The sequence below is a fragment of the Channa argus genome, chromosome 12 (genome assembly GCF_033026475.1).
Source record: "Channa argus isolate prfri chromosome 12, Channa argus male v1.0, whole genome shotgun sequence".
NCBI classification, from domain to species: Eukaryota; Metazoa; Chordata; class Actinopteri; order Anabantiformes; family Channidae; genus Channa; species Channa argus.
Window position 1 is genome coordinate 26,570,184 of NC_090208.1, and position 21,666 is coordinate 26,591,849.

General features: G+C 38.4%; 1 protein-coding gene across 3 annotated transcripts in view; it reads left to right on the plus strand.

Moving 5' to 3' along the window:
- eml3 (EMAP like 3) overlaps nt 1-21,666 on the plus strand; it is a 45,429-nt gene that overhangs the window by 13,063 nt on the left and 10,700 nt on the right. For 2 of the 3 annotated variants that reach the window (XM_067525515.1, XM_067525514.1), the window contains exons 2-9: nt 7,742-7,918; nt 9,688-9,799; nt 9,993-10,481; nt 13,389-13,499; nt 13,771-13,799; nt 17,253-17,288; nt 18,216-18,336; nt 18,580-18,729. In XM_067525515.1, coding sequence (XP_067381616.1) covers nt 7,742-7,918; nt 9,688-9,799; nt 9,993-10,481; nt 13,389-13,499; nt 13,771-13,799; nt 17,253-17,288; nt 18,216-18,336; nt 18,580-18,729 — 1,225 coding nt within the window. The remainder of the gene's footprint in view (nt 1-7,741; nt 7,919-9,687; nt 9,800-9,992; nt 10,482-13,388; nt 13,500-13,770; nt 13,800-17,252; nt 17,289-18,215; nt 18,337-18,579; nt 18,730-21,666) is intronic. The other variant, XM_067525516.1, reaches the window with a different exon arrangement.

The window sequence follows — 21,666 nt, forward strand, 5'->3', positions numbered from 1 at the left end:
TCAACCTCTGTTTGGAACCCACCACTCTCTCTCTCTTACCTGACTCCCAGGGTGGTTCTGAATCACACAGAGTGATATGCACGCTAATGTGATCTGTATCCAGAGAATATGCTAAATGATTTTCCAGATTATTCCAAAAATAGTTGAATCTTTAGAGTTGAGATTTTGAAATGTTGAGATTTCCATCCCATTACAGTTAGTCCTATTGGAGTATTTACTATAGATACTCCTCCTTTACTAATACTGAAAGTTAGAGCAGCCCTGGAGTTTACTTTTCCCATATTTAATTTCCACCTCTTCCCCTGTTTACAGCAGGTATAGTATGTCTATATAATGTTTTATACATCTATGTGTATGTATTTGTTTGTAGGATAAATGTTCAAAACAAATTGTTTGTATCAGCCCATTCCTGACCATGTTAAGTGGATTAGATGTTCGTCAGTTCAGTACTGACACACATACAGTAAATTAATGGCTGTGGTGAGAGGATGTGGATTCTTTTTGTGCAATTACTGTACTTTTCAGTTAATCCACAGCTCATTTGTTTGTAAAGATCATGATCTTGTACCATCAAATAGCTTGAGTTGGAATTGGTATCAGTGGAGAAACAGTTTGACTGGTTCGTTGTTAGGATGTGGGTGTGGGTGTGTCGGTGAGTGGGTGAGACACACTTAAACAAACACTTTCATCCTGCTTTAGCTGAAGGTTGGTATCACGTTTGCAGGTCAGAGGGTAGTCAAATAGGTTTTCTAAATCGAATGCCAAAGGAAGACACATTCAGATTTATTTGCAAGCTTGTTAATAAATATTCCAAATCCTTCATAACTGATGCTGTAAATTTTATTTTTGTATAAATGTAAACAGACATCAGACAGACAAAGCATCACATTGCATTAAACCGAGCTTTTCCTAGTGTCAGCTCATTCTGTCTGTTTTGTTGTCGTGGCAGTATTGGCATTTTTCATTCTGTGCAATTCACTACTACTTGCATATAGATTACTACGGATGCTATTATTGTCTATTTCGTATGCCATTATCTTATGATACCGGGTTAATTATCTCGTTATCGTGAGAAAACGAAGTTGTTATCCCAAGGTAACAAGATGCTTATCTTGTTATCACGAGGTAATGCAAAAATCATAATAATGGCCATTTTCAGAAACTGAAGACTTTGGGACACGCTTCACCACGCAATCAGTGTTTTTACATGGCCTTAAGTAACAAGGTTAGTTTCCGCTTTTTCTTTTGGGCTAGCCCCATGCATACCAGGAATCTTTGTACATAATAAGAGTAGGGGATAAGAGAGAACGGGTTTCCCCAGCTAGATATCTGTAGGAAAAAAACTGCTGACTGTGCACTTAACAGAATTTTCAAAGGGCCACTGTGATTCTAGCCTGACAGTTCGGAAATATACCATGTGTTTGTCACACAAAAACACAGCTTACTCTGCACAAGTGACTCAGTCCACTTTAAAGAAGGCAGCGGCATTTCTGGATGTTGTGGTTTTGCAAAAGGGCCTCTGCAATATCTTGAAGGGACTGATTTGTAGATGCAGCAACAAGCTTCTCGCTGACAATGGTTTTTCAAAGGGGTTTCTAAATCCATGGAGGGATTTCCACTACAGATTTGTGACTGGTGTGATCACTGTTTTCTGCCAGGTCCCATTCTGTACATACTGAGATTTCTCTAGATTTAACTTATTGTTTCAATGAAATTTGTACCATAGATAATGAAATCCCCAAATGCGGCACTTTTATGCTGGGAAATCTGTGCAGGACTGATAACAAAAAAAATGACCAGAAAGGTTGTTTCTGCAAAAGAGGGTCACGCCAATTAATAATACAGAGTCATACTTTTGCCGCACAAAAAAAATCTTTAAATCGGATCGTTTTACAACAGAAATTAACGTGTCATTCTTTTTGTCCCATTTGTGCATTAATTCTGTTTAAGCCTTAGCATTTTTAAGATGGATATATGAACTGCCATGTGTCATCACTTAAATACTGTCCCTAAAATATTCCCATATTCCGCACCCCAATTGCTGCTTCTGACTGACAGAAGCAGGTGCTACATGGGCTTCCTTTCCTTCCGGCTGTTTGAACCTTTTATTGTGTACATTTCTGTGAATTTGCTCAAACCTTTTAGAAACAGTGTTGTTTAAGGGATCAACATACTTCCTTGGCCTCTAAATCAGTCCACAATGAAAACTTGCCTGTTTTTAAAGTGAAGCATATCCACATTAAATGGTAAAATGCTGCTATGACCACTGATGGCCCACCAGAAACTGGTGATGTGTAATACACTTGAAGTAACAGTAGGCTTCTCCAGAGTAAGGTCAGTGTTAAAATAACAACAGATAATTAACTGGTGAATGTACAGATTTGCTGTAACCAGGTTAATAGTGCAGTTAAACAGGTTGTTGACTTGTTTCTAAACTGCTTAAACTGATGTAAACTTGCATTTACAAGATGCGTTGTAAATTAGTCATCATTCTTTATCTTCATGCCTTTTTGCAGATATCAGAATTAAAGCTCAAGTTGCTACGGCATATTTTGAGCCTGGTGTTCTTTCCAAACTAATCATCCTTGGTTTCATTACTTTGACAATCTTTTTCTCAGTAGTGTTGCTGACTTGCTGGTGCTTTTTTTTTTTTTTATTTTTTTTGGCAAAAATCCGGTGTGCAGTTTTTGGATAGCAGCAGCTTCTTACATGGCATCTAGCCATTGTGTATCCACGACGATGTGCAAACATTCTGGGCTGAAGTCATGTTATAGGACACCTATCATTTTCTATGGGTGAGTTGGAGGTTGGGTTTTGACTTGTTGTCCTGATTGTGAAAAGTGTTGTCACTGTAAGTCACAGCTGCTGCCATAGTAGGTCAGTATAGTATTGCTGCTCTACCTTGTGTCAGACTAGCAGGTCTTGCATAAAACCATTGATAGAATGCTTTTTTTCAAAATACCATTACTCAACATTGCAACTAAATTTGTCTTAGTCTCTTTTTATTCTTTTTAACTCATCCCATTCCCATCAAAGTTGATCATTTTAAACAACCAACAGATATGGAGGTAACTTAGGGCAGCCACAGGAGTGAATGAATGGAATCTGAAACTTCCACACAAAATAACGTGTTGGATTGGATTTAAAAAACAAACAAGCGTATAATTAAAAGGGTGAAAACCCATTGGTGGGAACTTTACATGTTATTTGCTACTTTGACGTAAGGAGTAAGTTGCTCAATGCATGTGCCCATTTCTTTAAGAACAAAACGAGAACTGTTAGATTTTCATACAGTGTATATTATTCCTGATCTGAGATTAGCAGTAACGATGTGGTTTTATTGCTCCATATCCCAGTTAACATCCAGCTGTCCTGCCTTCCTCTATGGGTCGTCATTGTGAAGCTTTAGCAGTGTGCAGAATGTACTAGTAGGAACATTTCCTCCAGTGCCGAGCTGGATCAGCTCCAGGTGTTGTGCAACAGCAATGATGATGAAATGCCTGTTCCAGTGAAGCAGTTACAGCAAAAGAAAATGTCACTAGAGACCACAGTGAGTCATAATTCTGGCGTTCCAAAACTTCCGTAAGGCCTAAGCCAGTGAGATATTATCAGTGGTATTGCTTAGATATCGTGTGTATTACTGTACACATTGTGTTTTGCTGTTGTTTAAATTGAAACAAAGACGTTATAAATGGGTTTCCTCAAACTAAAGCCCAGAATACTCTGACAACAATAGCATTAACTAAAAGGCTTTACTCTCATATACAGCACTTGTATACTGAGACGTGTGCAGTGACCCAATGATTTATTTATTTGCTGCTGGACCAAATGTAGGCAAAGGTACTTTTCTAGTAGCAACACAGAATATAGCAATACGTTATTAGCTATAACTGGCATGTTTTAGCTGCAGGCAACTAAACCATGATGTTTGGAAAAATATTTGCAGCAGGGAAAAGAAGAAGAGTTGTTAGTGCTTAGAGTTGATCTCTTAATGGCTGTGGGAGGTAAATGTGTAGCTCCTCTCTGAGCACAGTTACTCATAACACATATTTGGATTCTTCCTTTTGCAACTACAGTATAATTGCGTCAGCATTATTTAACTCAGTAGTTAAGCAGGTGAAGCAAGTAAAGTCTATTATCTTTAAAATAGATCTTGGCAACTCAGAACTGAAAGCAGTTTGTTCTTCTTGAGTTTTCAGTTTGTGTTAGAGAAGATAAAACTCCTTACACGCTTCCCTCGCTACAATGTGAAACATTTGGCACACAATCCCTTACTTTCCTGAAAGAGATCGGTCAAAACAAGATAATTTACGATATAAAAAAAAAAGCATTAAAATAACATGGATGAACCTTTATGTAAACCAGAGCTGATTAATCCCTTCCAAGTCCAAACTTGTCTTTGGTGTAGCTTCTTTAAAAAGAGAGAGTATATTAGGGCTGTTTCATATAATATATAACATGGAGCACAGCATGAAATGATGGGCGTTTTTTTATAGCAATCATTTTATTTAATTGTCTCACAATATGACTGTGTCATGTATCTTCTACCTGACAGTGGGGTCAGTCTACGAGGTCAAAGAAACCCCAAGACAATTGTGTGAATGTTTTGTTTTTTTTGATTTTCTATTACAACCTGGAATAAACTAACCTTACATTTAAAATGATGCAGAGAATATCCTGAGAATAATTCACAAAAATATTTAGGACGTTCATGATATGTCCTTCTATTTAGAAACTCTATGATCTCCAATAGATGTGTAAAAGAAATGCTGCCCATGATGCCCTGAAACGATGTTTTAAGAACAACTTCATCTTAGAACCCCTTTAGGTGTCCACTGGATGTCTAAATTCCATGGTTACAAAATGTCCAAATAGATGTTGCATGAAATCTTTAATTAGGAATCATCTGTAGATATGTGTAATGGACATCTAAATTGGACATTCACAAGATATCCTGCAAACCTTTTCATTCTGGTTACTCAGAAGAACCCTTTTAAATGTCTGACATAGTCTTAAAATAGACATCCTTGATATGTGTCCTTGTTCACTGGGCCCTATGTGTATTTTAAACAGTACTGATCAAATTCAGTACTGCTTTTGAAAAATTTACAAATCTAGTCAAGACAGTTTCTTAAAGGTAGGTTGTATTAAGATTTGGTGTTGAACGAAAATAGCAGTATATGTACAGATTCATGGATAATCCATTTAGTAGTTAATCATCTTTATCTAGTAAGTAAAGATGTAAAGTAAAAGTAGTGAAGTAGAAGTAAAACTATCATAAAAATACAATACTCTAGTACTCAAGTCCTGAATTACAATTTTGAGATACTAGTAAAGACTAGTATCTCAAAATTGTAATTCAGGACTTGATTAAATGTAGTAACTGGGTATCAATAAAATCCCATAAAATATGATATCTTGTTTTGTCATTGTCACACTAAATTAGACTTGTCTGATTGTGATTCCAGGTCCAGCTGCAGTCACAGCTAATGCTTTTTTTGCAGGCTTTTCTTTGTCACTTTGTTTCATAAGGTACTAATTTGACCAGAAATTAAGTGACACATAGTTTTCTTTTACAAGAATACGTCCTAAACCGATATGTTTCACCTTTGGTTCAGTGACAGTTTGTATTTAAACAGTCCTCTTCATCGTGCTGCTCACATTTTGACATCATGAGACCAAGACGAAACCTAACAATTCACAAGTTATCGAGACATTGACCTTTTTTGTTCTGGTAAACCCACCACTGTTGTTAGCTTTTGTTTCAACAAATTGTTTGAAATGAAAAAAATTACCATTGCATGCTTCTTCTTAAATGGCCTACTTTGATCATATAATATCACTGCAGCATGAACTTTTTACATTTTCCATAAATTTCACCTGAAAGTCGAGTAACTTTTTGTGAGCAGTGTATGTTTATGAATAGTTCATAGAGCCACAGAGGGTCCGTGGTCATGATGATAAAATAGGAGTGTTATGTGTGAAATGCCAGCTTTGTATAGTATATTTGCAATATGCAAATATACTGTGGGGTGCATAATTTATTATTATTTATTTATTTATTTATTATTATTATTTAAAAGTGGCATTGTCAACATAATATTTAATGATAAATGAGTTGATTAGGGCCAGTGAACACATGTTTGTTTCTGTTTATCAAGGGAATGGAAACCTTTTCAAAATTTAAAACTATAACTTTTTGACCATCTTTACTTTCTGATGAAGGAGCATTTGTAATAGCCAATTGTGCATTAATTATGTTGATGGGGGGGAAAACAATCTTTACTGTTCAGTATTTTTGCCATTTTAAAGCTTTAAACTACAATTACTGGAACAATGATAATCTAGGTTGTGGACTGGAAGTGTTACGTTTTGCCAAGATTTGAAAGATTTGTAGAGACTCTAGCCTCTCGCCTACTTAGTACTAAGACGGCAAACACATTTGTTAAAACTTCTGAGTCAATAAACAGTTCTGCTATGTTGGGCAATAGTGCAAAACTAACACTTAACGAGTAATGATGTGAATATCAACACAGCCTTGTGGAGCTGGAGCAGGAAAATATGCTCCTGATGCTGGACATGCAGCGCTAAGTTCTATCCTGTGACAGAAGAACAGAGGGAGGCATTTCACACACACGGACACTCCTTGAAGCAGCGATGTCCTCCATATGCACTCACACACGCCAAAGCTGTGGCATTTCTCTGCACACAGAGTCTTTGAGAGGGTTTTGGACAGTACAATGCTCTAAACATTCTTAATCGCCTTTCAAAATGGGTGGTGAGCCAGAAATATTTCTCTTTCCATACTTCTGAGGACATTCACTGATGTAATGCAAGGCCTAGCCCCTAACCCAAAATTGAATCATCATTAATAAATACCCAGCCCTAACCTAAACCTAGTTCCAACTTCAACCTTAAAAGCTTAATAACCTTCAAACAGTCCTTTAAATTGTTTTGATCAGCAAAACATACAAGCAGACACACACCCCAGCAGTGGCACCAGAATAACTTAACAAACCACAGGATACTTTTATTCATGTGTTACAGAGACGTTAACCTCATGCAATTGGGTCCTGTTTCCATTTATACTTCCATCCACATGTCAAATGAATTTTACACAATCTTTTCAAATATGAAGGAGAATGCACTGTAAAAGTGTGGTGTGTTGTGAAATAAATTATGTTTATAAAGATCAGGTTGTGGCAGAAAGGTTGCTTCCACAACCATCCCAAAAAAAAAAAAACAGGTTTAGAAAAAACTTGTGGAGTGTGTATGAAGCCTGTGTTTAATCTGGGCTACTGTTTTCCTGCAACACTCAAAGCTTTAGAAATAATTTTTCCCCCTGGTGTGTTTTGCCTTTGTTGGGGGGGTTAATGTTGTCACTTTTTATAGGTTGTCCCATAGGAGTCTGCAGTTGTTTGTTAAAACAAAAAGGTTTTCGGAATCGATTCTGTGTTATTTTATTTTATTATCAATGGAACTAGAAAGAATATGATGAGTTATCAGCTGTGGAGGTCAGTCCAGTTGTGATTTTTAAAAAGCCTGCCAGTGCTCTCTTTGTTGTTAATTATCTTCCAAACTGTTGACTTATTATATGTGCAAATATGTTTTTCTCTGCAACCTTTACGTATCGATTTTACTTAATGGGATTCAGTGTAATCTGGGCTTGTCACATGTAAACTTAAATCTAGGTTTCCTAATTCCTGATAAACCCTAAAACACCACTCTGGCCTTTTTGTAGATGATGTGTCGGCAGACAGCAGTGCCGAGTTCCCAGACAGAGCCTCCATGATGGAAGTGCGTCTGCAGGCACAGGAGGATGAGATTACGCTGCTGAAATCCTCATTGGCTGATGCTTTGCGCAGGATCCGCCTCCATGATCAGCTGCTCCCATTACTGAAACAGCAGCTAATTGCAGGTTAGTCGTGTATAACATGCGCTTTCTGATGCAACACTAATGTAGTACAGTACCCAGTGTTCTTGCCAAGTCCTGTTTACAACTGTTGCATATGCAAAGATACTTGTAAACACTGTTTTCACTGTTTTTTTAGATTTTATTAAAAAACATTGGGTTTTTTTAATAGGAAATAAACTCCCAAAAATTCTCACTGCTATGTAGATGACACCCAGCTATATTTATCTATAAAGCCAGTTGAGACAATATAGTCAAATTTCAGGGCCTAGATGTCCTATAATTTCCTACTTCCAAATTTAATAAGTAGTAAAAAATTCCCTGATTAGAAGGGATAGTTAGATTACTTTGGAAATTACTATGTAGACAACAGGTATTCGTTGATGTTCAACCTTTAAAAATCCAGCACATGCTCATTTAATTCTGTTGTTGAAATGATAAAGGGACCATTCACCATTTTTTAAGAAAACTGTTAATTTCTTGCCCATATAAACACTAAAACGTTTTATTTGCTCCACCCAGTTCTCCTTTTCATTCTGTCTACGACAAATTGCTCAGTCCTTCAAATGGAAGTGATGATGGCTAACATCCACGCTCCTTGTTCCGTGCAAAAATATATTCAATTATTATTATTTGCTAATGGCAAGTTTGAGCAGTCCTTCATTAAAGAGTTCATTCAATATAGTTAGTGTTTTTGTAAATGGTCTGTACTTTATTAGTGCTTTTCTACCTATTGCCACTCAAAGCTTTTTACACTGCTCTCACAATCACACACAAACACTCACACAACAATTGGGGAGTTGCTATGCATCTGGCCAAGTTGGGGTTCAGTGTCTTGCTCAAGGACACTTCGACATGTGACCGGAGGAACCGGGGATTGAACCAACAACTGCAAGATTGGGGTACAAATGCTCTACCTTCCTGCGCCACAGTTACAGCTTTTATACTAAAAATGTTTATTTATTTTTTTTTTGTATAAAATTAAAATTATATGGTGGCACCTGGACAAGTTCTAAGCTTTTACACATCAGCAGCCAGACTGTAGCATTAAGATTCTTATGAATATTGAACCCATTCCTTTTAATTACCTTTCGTCACACGACTAAATGTAGTTAATAATGACAACAATTGCTATGAAGGGACGTTTTTCAAGTTGTATCAACAGAGGAGTAGACACATGGTACTGATTAGTGAACCTAAGAAACTGATATGAGAGTTTATTTTACACTAAAGTCACCTAGAATCAGTAGGTGACTTTAGTGTAAAATAAAGAACAGTACTTTCACTGGGTGAAACAATTATAAAAATCAGTCACTATCACTCTGATCCTCTGTCCCACTTTCTCTACTACTCATCTAATTCAGGACTGAGCAGATACATGATGGCTGGTTAAATGTGGAGGCTGCTTGAGATTCCACTAGAACTTGCTCACTGAAGTTATGTGACAATTTATGCTAAATGGTTAGCATAATATTCTGGTAACTTTATTTTAATAAATGACTAATTATTTTATGTTCCTGTAAATAATGTTTATTGTAATTCCTTCCTATTAAATTGAAGTCGTTATCACAGTTTGACATTCCTTTGAGTCATTGCTTGGCAAACTAGTCATAAAGCAAACTAGTTTTGGGACTAGTATAAAAAAATAAAAATCAAGGAAGCCCTGCCATAAATGGTACACATATACTTACTGAGTGTTCATGTCATAGCTGGCCATAATGAGACTAGTATCACTGCAAAATGATAAATAAATAATTAACTGTTACTTTACCTAGTGAACCCAGGTGCTGCAAGGGTGCTGAATCAAGTGTGCTGCTCAGATGGTTGCACCAGCAGCAGGAGACTTTCATCCAGCTCAGCCATTGATGGGATCCAACCCCCCACCAGGTACTAGATCTACATGCCAAGGGCTTAGGAGGACAAGGGCCATTGTCGTTATTATTTTATTCTTTACATATACATGTCATATTGTTTGCTACCTTAGATGCACACTGGTCCATTATAAGCCTGGTTTTGTTCATGTATCTTTGTAATCTGTATGACTGTTCTGTGTTGATCTCAACCTTTGAAACATCTCTAGCCAGCTGTCAGAAAGAGTTGTGACCAATGCCAATGGCCGCACAGGAAACCCTGTGTCCACGGAATCCAGACCAGCAACATTCGACAGGTCAACCCAGACAGAGCCCATCCTTCTAGGAAGGGATACTGGACAGGACAGGGTCCCTCTACCTAGGCAAGTCCAGAGCTTGCACCTGGAGGATGCTCTTCCTTCAGGGCAGCCTATTGAGGAGGTCCGTGCCAAGCTGCACCGTGTTCCTGGTATGGAAGAGGAAGATGAAGAAGATGAAGGAGTAGGGGAGCAGGAAAAGGAACTGAGTTGGACTTCATCAGTGGAGGAGCCCATCCAGCCCACCACGATCAGAAACCTCCAGAGGGACGACTTCCAGGATGGGAGCTGGTCTCCAGATGAACCGGGCTCTACTTCAACTTCAGTGATAACCTCAGACCAGAACCTTGGTTTACGCAATGGACCCCTGGCACCCATCCAGGAAGGAGAGAAGACGGCTCTGTGCGTGACCATGCTCCACCACCCCTCTCTCAATAATAATCCTCTCTCTTGTGATTGACTGCATGACTTTATCTTCAATTTTTCAGTAATCCTTCAATCACTTCTTTCTCTGATTCTGACTTGTGATTCTGCAAACCCCAGCTCTGTTGCAGACCCGCTTATGAAACAATCAGCCTCAGGTTGTCAGGATGTAATGATTACAGCAGGAAACCCTTGGGGGATTACATGCTGTGACATCATGTTGGGTCTAGCCTCCATGTGCTTTCTTTTACATGTGTTTGAGCAGGGGGCTGGGGGTAGTAGTAGTAGTAGTAGTAGTAGTAGTAGTAGTAGTAGTAGTAGTAGTAGTAGTAGTAGTAGTAGTAGTAGTAGTAGTAGTAGTAGTAGTAGTAGTAGTAGTAGTAGTACCTAATTGTGGCATGTGTCCACACTGAGTGTGTAGCACTTTGAGATTTGCAGACAAATGTAAAGTGCTTTATAAATAAAATGATTTCTTATTATGAGTGACATATCCAGTATTAGCACCATGGAACACAGACATTCGAGTCCCCTGGAAAATGGGATGTGAGGGCATTTGAACACAGCATAATGTACAAATGGTTAGTGTTAGAGTTACAGTATGTATAGAAATATACTGAATACTAAAAGTCTGTGGTTTGCGTAACTGTACAGATGTTGAAATGCTATATCTGCATAAACAGCATGTATTGGAGTTAATATTCATCAAAGGAACCACCAGAGTTGCCCTCTCTGTTAGAGCTTTACTGAAACCTCAAGGCTGATGGGTTTTGGATGATGATGATGATGATGCAGGCACGCAGACCTGACACACTGCCCCTTAGGATCTGCCGTTCTGCTGGGTTTTGCACAAACATGCGATGCCTAAAAGTAACACAATTTTTTTTCAAACTGCAGCTCTGTTCTAACCTTAAAATCAGTTCTGTAACATTACCTTCCTCTAATCAAGGATCTCTTGCATGCTGAGATTTTTTTCTTCAATGTGATTGTACTAGTGATCAAGAAGCACAGTACTAAAGTCCTGCTTTGTTTTCTTTGTGCATTACTTTTACATGCATGTGCTATTTTGGCCTGTTTCTTTGTTGTGGCTTGGTCAAATGTCGTGCCCCTATATGGAAAGTCTTAATACCTGGAAATGTTCTCTATAATACACATCCAACTTTTTATTATTACCTCTTTTATATTCTAAGAGTAGGAGTACAGAGAATTGGTAGGAGGGGCTGGTTAACTGTTTCACTTCCTACATTTGAGATCAGTGACGTTTAATAGATGCCGAAGCCTTTTTTTTTTTTTTAAGGTTTGTTACACTTCCTCTGGTAATGATTCTAGAATAATGGCATGTTGCTGGGAAACTGGGGGGCGTCGCATGACAATAACAAATTAATTATGCTTCATACTGCTGTGTGTTTGTCTGTCTTCTTAATCATTGAGCCTTGTTAAACTCAGTTTAAAATCAACAATGCGAACAAAGGTTTTAAAATTGCTGATTTTCACCCTCCCTCTCCTCTACAAGTTGTCAGTTTTAAGTATTATAACTTGTGTTGAGGGTCATTCTTAGTTGTAGGTAAGAGATTAAAGGGTAATTACAATTTGTTACAACTTGGTTGAAATATTTATGGCGTTGTCCAAAATAACTTACACTAATGAAGATGTGCTCACCAGGTTCATTGCTGAGATCTGGTGACATACACAAATGCATTAATATTCACGGAGAAAAGGAGAAAATATCAACATCGACTTACTTTATAGAATGAGAATGCTGAATTTTTAATTTTTTTATTTTTTTAATCTATTGAGGATAAGAGGCTTTCTCACATAAAAGTATAATATTTGTATACAGTACTAACTATAATGCGTAAATCTACTTTCATATTTACCATCTGTATGTTTTGTCATGGCATAATAGGTCTGAATAGTTTTACCAAGTAAACCAAGATCAATGTTGTTTGCAACTAATTCAGATAATCAGTAGATGACGAGCCAGTGCTAATTAAATCAAGAATGACAGTTACTTGCTAGAATTGAGACACTGGCTTCATCTGTCAGTGTGTTTATATCACTTGAGTGACCACGTTACTGTGAGCTTTTTCAGGTTAGCAGAAAGCTGCCATATAAACAAGAAACCTGTTTTCCATATTCAGGTTAGGGGATTAGGGAAATCTGATTTCCCCTGCTAGAGTTCTCCCGGACACATCACCAGATAGCTTTGCCCTGCAGACATAAAAAGGCTGCAGACAGGAAGGTAGTGAAGTACATACTGTGTATGGGGTGATGCCACGTGCTTTTCAAATCAAAGTCTCCCCAAAGTCTGACTGAAACTTAAACTAAGACGTCCAAATAACTTGCTTTCCGCTGCACCTTTTTTTTTTTTTTTTTTTTTTCTTCAATTCAGAAATTTCAAACTGTGAAAAAGAGCTTTGCCGTGTCTGTATTAAGTTACTTAAATCCAGGCATTGTCTGTCTTAAGCCAAGGACCCACTGTTCCAGCTACTTTCATTTGTAAATGGGCCACCTTTAGCATTATAAACTGGCTATGTGCAGCGTTTGATTACAAAGCTTGCTAGACAGATATGGTAACTACTAGGGGCAACTTGTCGTCTTATCTTTTACTGTAGTGAAATCAATAATTGCCATAACCACAAAAATGAAACCCAAATTGTAAAGTTGTAATTCCTTTTAATTATCTTTGGAAGGTATAGAAATGAAATCACAGATATTAAGCATAAAAACGCAAAACATGCATGCCTCTATGTGTACATGGTCTCAAATATTTTGCGTACATAAATAGTGGGATAATTGCATCCATCTGTATAGTGTCTAGAGTCTGTGTAGACACACATTGAGTGTTTACTGGAAGCTGAAGCAGATTCTTTTCCTGTGGCGTTCCAGGGTTCGTAGGAACAGCGAGAAACTTGGGAACACAGAGAGGCAGAGAAAACGTCTGGATAAGAAGGCAGCGTCCTCAACCAACCTCCTCACCCGTTCCCCAAGTCTGGAGAAGTGAGACACACTGCCATCACTCACAGCTGTCACCACGCAGTCACAAACATCACTTTTTCCTCTGGCTGCTGCAGCCTCACATATCTCACATATCATCAAAGAGACACTTCCTGGAACACTGATGGCCCCTGTGAAAATAATAAGATTCCATTCCTAAGAAAATCCCACAGATACACATCATGTGACTCTGAAGTCAGGGACTAGTAAATAAATGATACTAATTTGTAAGAAATTCTTTCATGTCTCAAGTGGCTATTTTGTGTCTCCACAGCCGAGCTAAGGAGCTGATTGCCAGTGCAGGTGAGGTATTTCTTCTTTTTGTCTTCACTGTCTAATATTAGGATAATCCTGAAACTGTATAGTAATGAGAACTAATTGCTTACTAAATATGGATGTTTGAATACTTTGAGCTGTACCTTTTTAAATAATAAGTGGACCAAAAGAATCAGCAACTACTGAGTGTTAAATCGGGGGGGTGGGGGGGGGGAAACAAGGTGGATCCACTTGCTTTGAAGTGTAAGTTTTACTGTTGTAAACTGTGCACATGTTCTCGTCATCTATTATTCAATCTCCGTGAATTTTCGAAGGAACGAATATTTTAACCAATCTCCTGTGAAATTTGTGTGACGTTTCAATTTAAAACATGATAAAAGCATTGCAATATGCATTAAATGTGTTGTAGAAAAGCTGGCTTAAAATACAACCGTGATGTAATTCATCACAAAAACAAGATTTCCGAGATATCAAGGATACAAAGACACACCTGCACACAGACAATCAGAAACCTAGATACCATCACAGTAAGGTAAACAAAGAGCTGAAAAACCAGGTTTCACTGTTTCCTATCATGAATAGGATTAAAGCTACTTTAACTGGAATAATAATTCTGCGTTGCTGCAGACTCCTCTTGGAAATTATTTGAGTAAGTATGATTTTGTTTTCATCGTATTGATGCAAATATTGTTCTTGGCAGCTTTTCCTCGATATGCTGCCTAGCAGACATTGTCCTTAGGTAGGCATGATGGGACAAGATAGATGTTTGCATGATACTATAACGTGTGCATTGCTGTAACAGCACAGTAAGGAATGCTTTTTCCCTCAGAGGTGGGTGTGTTGTAACAGAGGTATAGGCTACAGTATTGATTAAAATGTGGTGTTTTGCCCATGTTGTCATGTGTCTTGACTTTAGTGTTGGCAAGGAACAAGTTGAACTGTGGTTCCGTGCATGTGGTTAGTGTAATTTTTATGAGTGTTGGGCTTTGGTCCGGTTAGCATTGTAACATAGGCCTCATTCCTTTATTCATCAAATGCAGAGTGTTAGAGGATACTCTTCTGACTATTCTTACAAAACAGGATTTCTCTTCTAGTAAACACTAGTGGAAAGTTTAATTTGGCCTCATCATGATGGTTTATCGTTCTCTAAACATGCTGAGTTGTCTATGAAATGGAGTGTTTTGTTTTTTTTTGGAAACATGCCCTGACACAAGTCACAGTTCTATTATAGCCTTTAGATAATAATGGAGTGTGAATTCATACTCCATTATTCATATGAGTTCTGTGATTCACTGCTTATATCTGCTTAGATGTTTGTTCAGTGAAGCACGTTCTCCTGGATTTCCTCACACCCAAGCCAATCAGAGCTTTGCATTGTAGGTAGGAAAGGTGAGATCATTTTCCTGTAGCAGAGTCAGAAACTTCCTAAATATGTTGTTTTAAAGTACTTGTGAATGAGATGATTATGTAAGTGAACTCACAGAAACAAAACACTTTACTTTCTAGACTTTTTTTGATATAGGGAACATTAACTCATCCTTGCCATGCACTACCAAAGCTTTCACACTTAAATCAGAAAGGAAGCTGACAGGACCGTATTGTTACTGATCGACTTCAGCAAAACTGTGACTTTCTGAAATTCAAACTACAAATCGAATGAAATGGGAACAAATCACTCCCTGAATAACTTTTTGAATTTAAACTGAGCAGTGCATCAAGACGTCCCTTGTGTTCTTCTTTTTTGGTAAAAGAAGATGAAGGTGTTAATCTAAAAGTTAAATGGTTTCACTTAAAGTAGAATCCTTTTAGGAATCACAACAGCACAGCAAGCACAGATGTGTCACATGTGTGAAGTAAAATGCAGCCAGCATAAATGTAGTAATAATTACCAAGTGTTGACCGCAAAGGTTTGGGAGCACAATATCAACTTCTCCCTCACATTTACATTTAGTCATTTAGCCGACGCTTTTATCCAAAGCGACTTACGAGTGAGGTACAAGGCAGCAAAAATCTAAGTCAAGGACAAAACATCAAAGCAAAGTCCTATCAGAAAAGTGTTCACAGTTCACGAGATGCAGGTGCAAGAAAGAGCAGAAAGTTTTTTTTGTTTTGTTTTTGTTTAAATAGATTTAAGTGCATAGGAAGATGCGGAAGAGTTCTGTTTTCAGCAGTTTTTAGAATATTGGGAGAGAATCAGCTGAGCGTGCAGAGTTTGGCGGCTCGTTTTGCTTGGTATCTTCTGTGCGGTGCTTCCCTCAGGAAAACTGGCCTAGAAAACAGCTGATATACTATTTAAAAACTGCTTTACAGTACTCCAGCTTAAAACTACCAGGTCATTTGGAGGCTATCTTTATGGCTTAACAAACCCTCTCAACACCAGAAATATCACTCACCATGTGAGCCCAAACACTCCAGAGACTGTTTGGACCGTGGGCGCTGCCTGGAATCACAACCATTGTGGTTAGCCAAGCTGTTGGCTGCACCACTTTAACTCGCCTGACAGAATGATGGATGGTCAGCTCCGCACAGAAGGATGCCAGAAAAACATTTTCTCAAATCTTCCTCTGCTTTCTTTCATTATGCCTCTTCATAACTCATTTGTTTGAGCAATGGCTGCACTTGGCACAAGTCTATATTATTTTTATTTATTTTTTGATTACTGACTGTCGAGGCACGTGAAATATTTGGGGGGGATGCATAAAACAAAGGTCTATTGGCAAATTTAAATATTTCTAATTACTTAATTAATCAAAAAATTTTTTTTTTATTGAATTCTTGTGGATTTCCTGTTCAGCTGGCAGTGGTACTTTCATGTTTTGTTTACACTTAATTTCCATCAGTTAAACCAGCTGTTTAGAGCTGGGTAGCTGACTTTGTTATCTATAGCCCCCAATTTGTAACCCACCCATTACTGTAGCCTTCTCTTCCCCCACTCTGTGCTGCTGTGCTCTAGTCTGGGTTGTAATTGCACTCGTGGTGTAACGTAGAGTGCTGAGGTTATCAAGTTCGATGACAATCTGCACTCCAAAAATAAGAAATGATGGGCGTGAATCGCCTGCCTAGAATCTCAATGCCTTGCAATGCTGTAGTTTCTGTCCCACCCAGCTTAATTGATTTACTGTTTCACCGTCACATGACTTCTTGTTTGTAGTATAGGGATTCTATCATAGCAAGTCCTCCCTAAAACTCAGATAGGCAAGTAGTTACAGATGTGGACATTTCATTGTACTGCCTGCCTTTACCCTCTAGTCTCATAAAAAAGAAGAGTTGCCGAGGTAATGGAGCCAGGTTGTAAGTCCGAAAAAGAAATGGAATCTCAGAATATAAAAGCTTGAAATTTGAAGCTCATAGATTGAACTAGGAGTTGATCTTTAGGGATTCTTAAAGTGGGGTCAACTGCAGTTGGAATCAGCTCTGATTTAAAGCTAAGAGGATCTTGTTTATTTGTCTGGCTAAACTTGTCCTTTCATTCTCACTCAGGATCCCCCGGGTCCAGAAGAGGAACCTACGGCCAAGGTAGAGGCACTGTCATGTTGGGAAGGTCAACACAGCAGTTTGTACTTTTCCAGCAATATTCCAGTCTTCTGATGTAGCCCTTGGTAGCTGATCAGTATTACCATATTGCCCGTAAAGTTTCAATATTGTGCTGGATCCATATATGACATTCACGTCACAAAAACATTTTGCATAGATCTACAAAACCTTCCTCTGATTGACATCTTTACCTTCTACCATTAGTGACAACAGCATTATTCCTGTTTCACATGGCCAACTTTACAGTTGTGTGAAAGTTGATATGATGGTATGGTATGGATGGTATGGTTGATATGATGGTATGATAAATGGTTTAGACAACAGATGGATAAGATGGAGTAAGGCCATGTAGACGGGCTAATTGTCTGGAGAGTTCACTGTGAGCGAGGAGCATATTTACAATTCTGTTAGGTGGCTAGTTCTGATTTGATGGGCTGCTTAAAAAAAAAAAAATCCACCCTGATCTCCTAAGAATACTTTTTGTCTCATGTTGTTACCTCCTTCTTGCTCTGATCAGGCACCACTTCACACAGAAGTCAAGTGGAGTTTGTCATGTAAGAACACATCTTATTCCTACAGTCTCCCACTGTATGTTAAGTGTGTTCAGCAACAACTCTGGACCATGTCTGGATGTGATTCTTTATTCAGTATGTAAAAAAGGGTTTGGTCAGTTAGTGCAGCTTCAGGATTTAAATTTAAAGTTGGTTTCTTAATGTAAGACTTAAAGCCCATTATTCTTAATACGTGATTTACACTTAAGTGACAACTCTTAAGTTTGAGTTTACCACACTGTATTTGACCAAACCTTCTTCCTGGCTTTTATAGCAATATATAAAGTAAAACTATTGAAATTGAAATTACTTTCTTTATTCGCTACATTACTAATTCTTGTCTGTACTTGTTTTCCAGGACAGTCAATCAAAATGTTCATTCGAGGCCGACCAATAACCATGTATATCCCCTCCAACATCCAAAACTATGAAGACCTGAAGATGGAGCCACCCTCAGAGAAACTGGAGCTAGACTGGGTGTATCCTCCCTTTTTATAGGGTTTATCTTACATTTAGATGCTACAAATCTAAAAAAGCATTATTATTTATTCATCTTTTTATATGAGTAAGGAAAAATCAAAAGGTGAAATTTCCACATGCACTGGAACCAGAAATGAAGTTTTTTTTTTTTTTTTTTTTTTCTTCTTGGGGTGAATTGGTCATTTAAGAAATTACATGGAGCAGCAATTAACATGAATGTTACCTTGACGCTGTCATGTCAGCTATGGTTATCGAGGACGGGACTGCCGCGACAACCTGTATTTCCTGCCAACAGGCGAGGCGGTGTACTTCATCGCCTGTGTCATTGTGCTTTACCATATCAACAACCGCACACAGCGCCACTATCGGAAACACACAGACTGTGTTCGCTGGTTAGTAGATGAGTGAACTGTATATTAACTGCATCTATTCTAGAAGAATTGAAAATGAAATTAGCAATAGATGGATAACAAAAGCTGATAAACATGTGGGGAAACGTGTTCACGCTTTCCTTCTGTGAAAGAGATGCTCAGCCTGACTTGGTCTGAATGTGAAATATTGGGAAATGGTTTACCTGACATTTTCATCTTTATTTATGTACAGGTTAAATAAGCAAGGTGAATATTTTATAATGAGCTGGGGCCTGAAATCAGGGCTAATGAAATCTCGATGTTTATGAAAATTTTCCATTAACCTAAGTCTTAAAGGCTGACTTTACTGATATTGAACTTGCTTACTTTGGTTCTTGACAATCATGGTCACCCTGCTCCTATAGAGCTCCTCCAGATTACATCACCTGAACTCAGTGATGAAAAACTGGGGGATGTCATCTGGCTCATAGGGTTTAAGCATTATTGTACATTTACACCTTAAAGTAATGCCATAGAAAGAAAGTTGAAAATTGATGAAGTTGCCCTTTAAACCCATTTAACTCTCTATTGACATGCTGGAAATCAATTCAATTCAATTCAACTTTATTTATATAGCGCCAATTCACAACAAAGTCATCTCAGGGCACTTTACAGAATAAAGTCAAGATTATAAAGATATATAAAGAGAACCCAACAATTCCCCCTGGAGCAAGCCATAGGCAACAGTGGAGAGGAAAAACTCCCTTTAACGGAAGAAACCTCCAGCAGAACCAGGCTCAGGGTGGACGGCCATCTGCCTCGACCGGTTGGGGTGAGTGGAAAGGGGAGAGAGAAAAGAACAGAGCAACAAAAGCAACAACAAAACATCGGGCAGATTGGTAGGATCAGTAGCTTCACGCTGGAAGACACACAGCTTCAAAGCCGGGGGACACCTGCAGAAAGGGACAGAGAGAGGGGGACAAAGACAACTACGGGAGAGAACACACAGAGTTAATGACATACAGTGGTGACAATTGCTGGATGAGAGGAGAGGAGAGATGGTCGAGAGGAGGAAAGGAGCTCAGTGCATTGGGGGGTGGGTCCCCCAGCAGTCTAAGCCTATGGCAGCATAACTATAACTAACTATATGCTTTATTAAAAAAGGAAGGTTTTAAGCCTAGACTTAAAAGTAGAGAGGGTGTCTGCTTCCCGAATCTGAACTGGGAGCTGGTTCCACAAGAGAGGAGCTTGATAGCTAAAGGCTCTACCTCCCATTCTACTTTTGGAAATTCTGGGAACCACAAGAAGGCCTGCATTCTGAGAGCGAAGTGGTCTACTGGGATGATATGGTGCTATGAGGTCTTCTAAATATGATGGAGCCTGAACATTCAGAGCTTTATATGTAAGAAGCAGGGTTTTAAATTCTATTCTGCATTTAATGGGAAGCCAATGGAGAGAAGCTAGTGAAGGTGAAATATGATCTTTCTTGCTAGTTCCAGTCAGCACTCTTGCTGCAGCATTTTGGATTAATTGCAGGCTCTTTAGGGAGTTACTGGGGCATCCTGAAAGTAGGGAATTACAGTAGTCCAACCTAGAGGTAACAAATGCATGGACCAGTTTTTCGGCATCACTTTGAGACAGGATGCTCCTAATTTTGGCAATGTTCCGTAGGTGGAAGAAGGCTGTTGTAGAGATTTGTTTTATATGTGAGTTAAAGGATAGATCCTGATCAAAAATAACTCCAAGGTTCCTTGCAGTAGTACTGGAGGCCAGACTTATGCCATCTAGTGTAACAATATGGTTCAACAAGCCAAAAAAAAAAAAAGAAAGAACATCACTTTCCAAACCTACCATTCACCTCAGCCCTGATCTGCAATGCACATCCAATGCGTGTAGCACAGATCTGGGATGTGAACAGCACACTGGCATGTTACTAAATGCACATGAACCATTTTAAGCCCAGCAATGTACAAAGTTACACTTAGGTTTGAGAATCTGATGTCTCTAATGACAGCTAGGCTTTAAAAAAAGAATAAGCATGTTCAAATCAAGCTTTGGAAGCAGGGGACTTTCCCACTGCTTCATGCATCATGTGCTGTAGTTTGCTTTTTCTGAGCCTAAATACCATCCTCCAGTGGAGTACATTGGGATTTTTTTATTATTATTTTTTTTTAGTACCTCAAACTGAATCCTAGTCCTGACTGACTTATTTTGGCAGCCTTTCCTGACCACAATGGGATAAATTCCTACATGCTTTTTGTACTCAAGTTAGAGACAAACTTGTATTCAAAGGGATTTTGTATTCACACAGAATAAAGTGGTTGGAAAAATGAACGAAACAACTAGACAGAGCCAGATTAAAACATTTCACCAAACTTTGGGGCACAGAAGCACCGGTAACATGACAAACTTGCCTTGGACATCACCCCAGTATCGTTGTTTTGGTGTGAATATATGCGACTTGATGACCAAGGTTTGTGTACTGCTTTAAGTTAATTTGGTAGTAGCCTGATCATCCATTTAGATTTACGTCATTATTGGGTCTAACACTGTGTTCAGTTTATTACCTGTGTCTTGGTATTTAGTTTTATTTTAGCAATTTAGTCAGACAACAATCTGTTTTTGAAACTCATCTATGCCCTCTGCCGTTTTCTGTTGGATTCAACCTGTTAACAAGGTATCATCCCTAAAGGTCTCTGCTAATGTCTTAACTTCAGCTACAACTCACTGAAAGCAAATGGTTTAAAGATCATATTGAAGCTAAATGGATTAGGTTACTAGATGAAAATAGCAAAGAGGTTGTCCTCCTCATTTTTGCCAATTCTGCAGCTCTCCACCTCTCTACTCTCAACTTTGAGACTTTTTCTCTTTTATTTTGATGATACAGCCCATAAGGACTGCAACCACAAGGGGGCACAAGCCAGTGTTTTCTTGTGTCAGTCCCAAGTCTAGATAAATGCAGAGGGTAGTGTCAGGAAG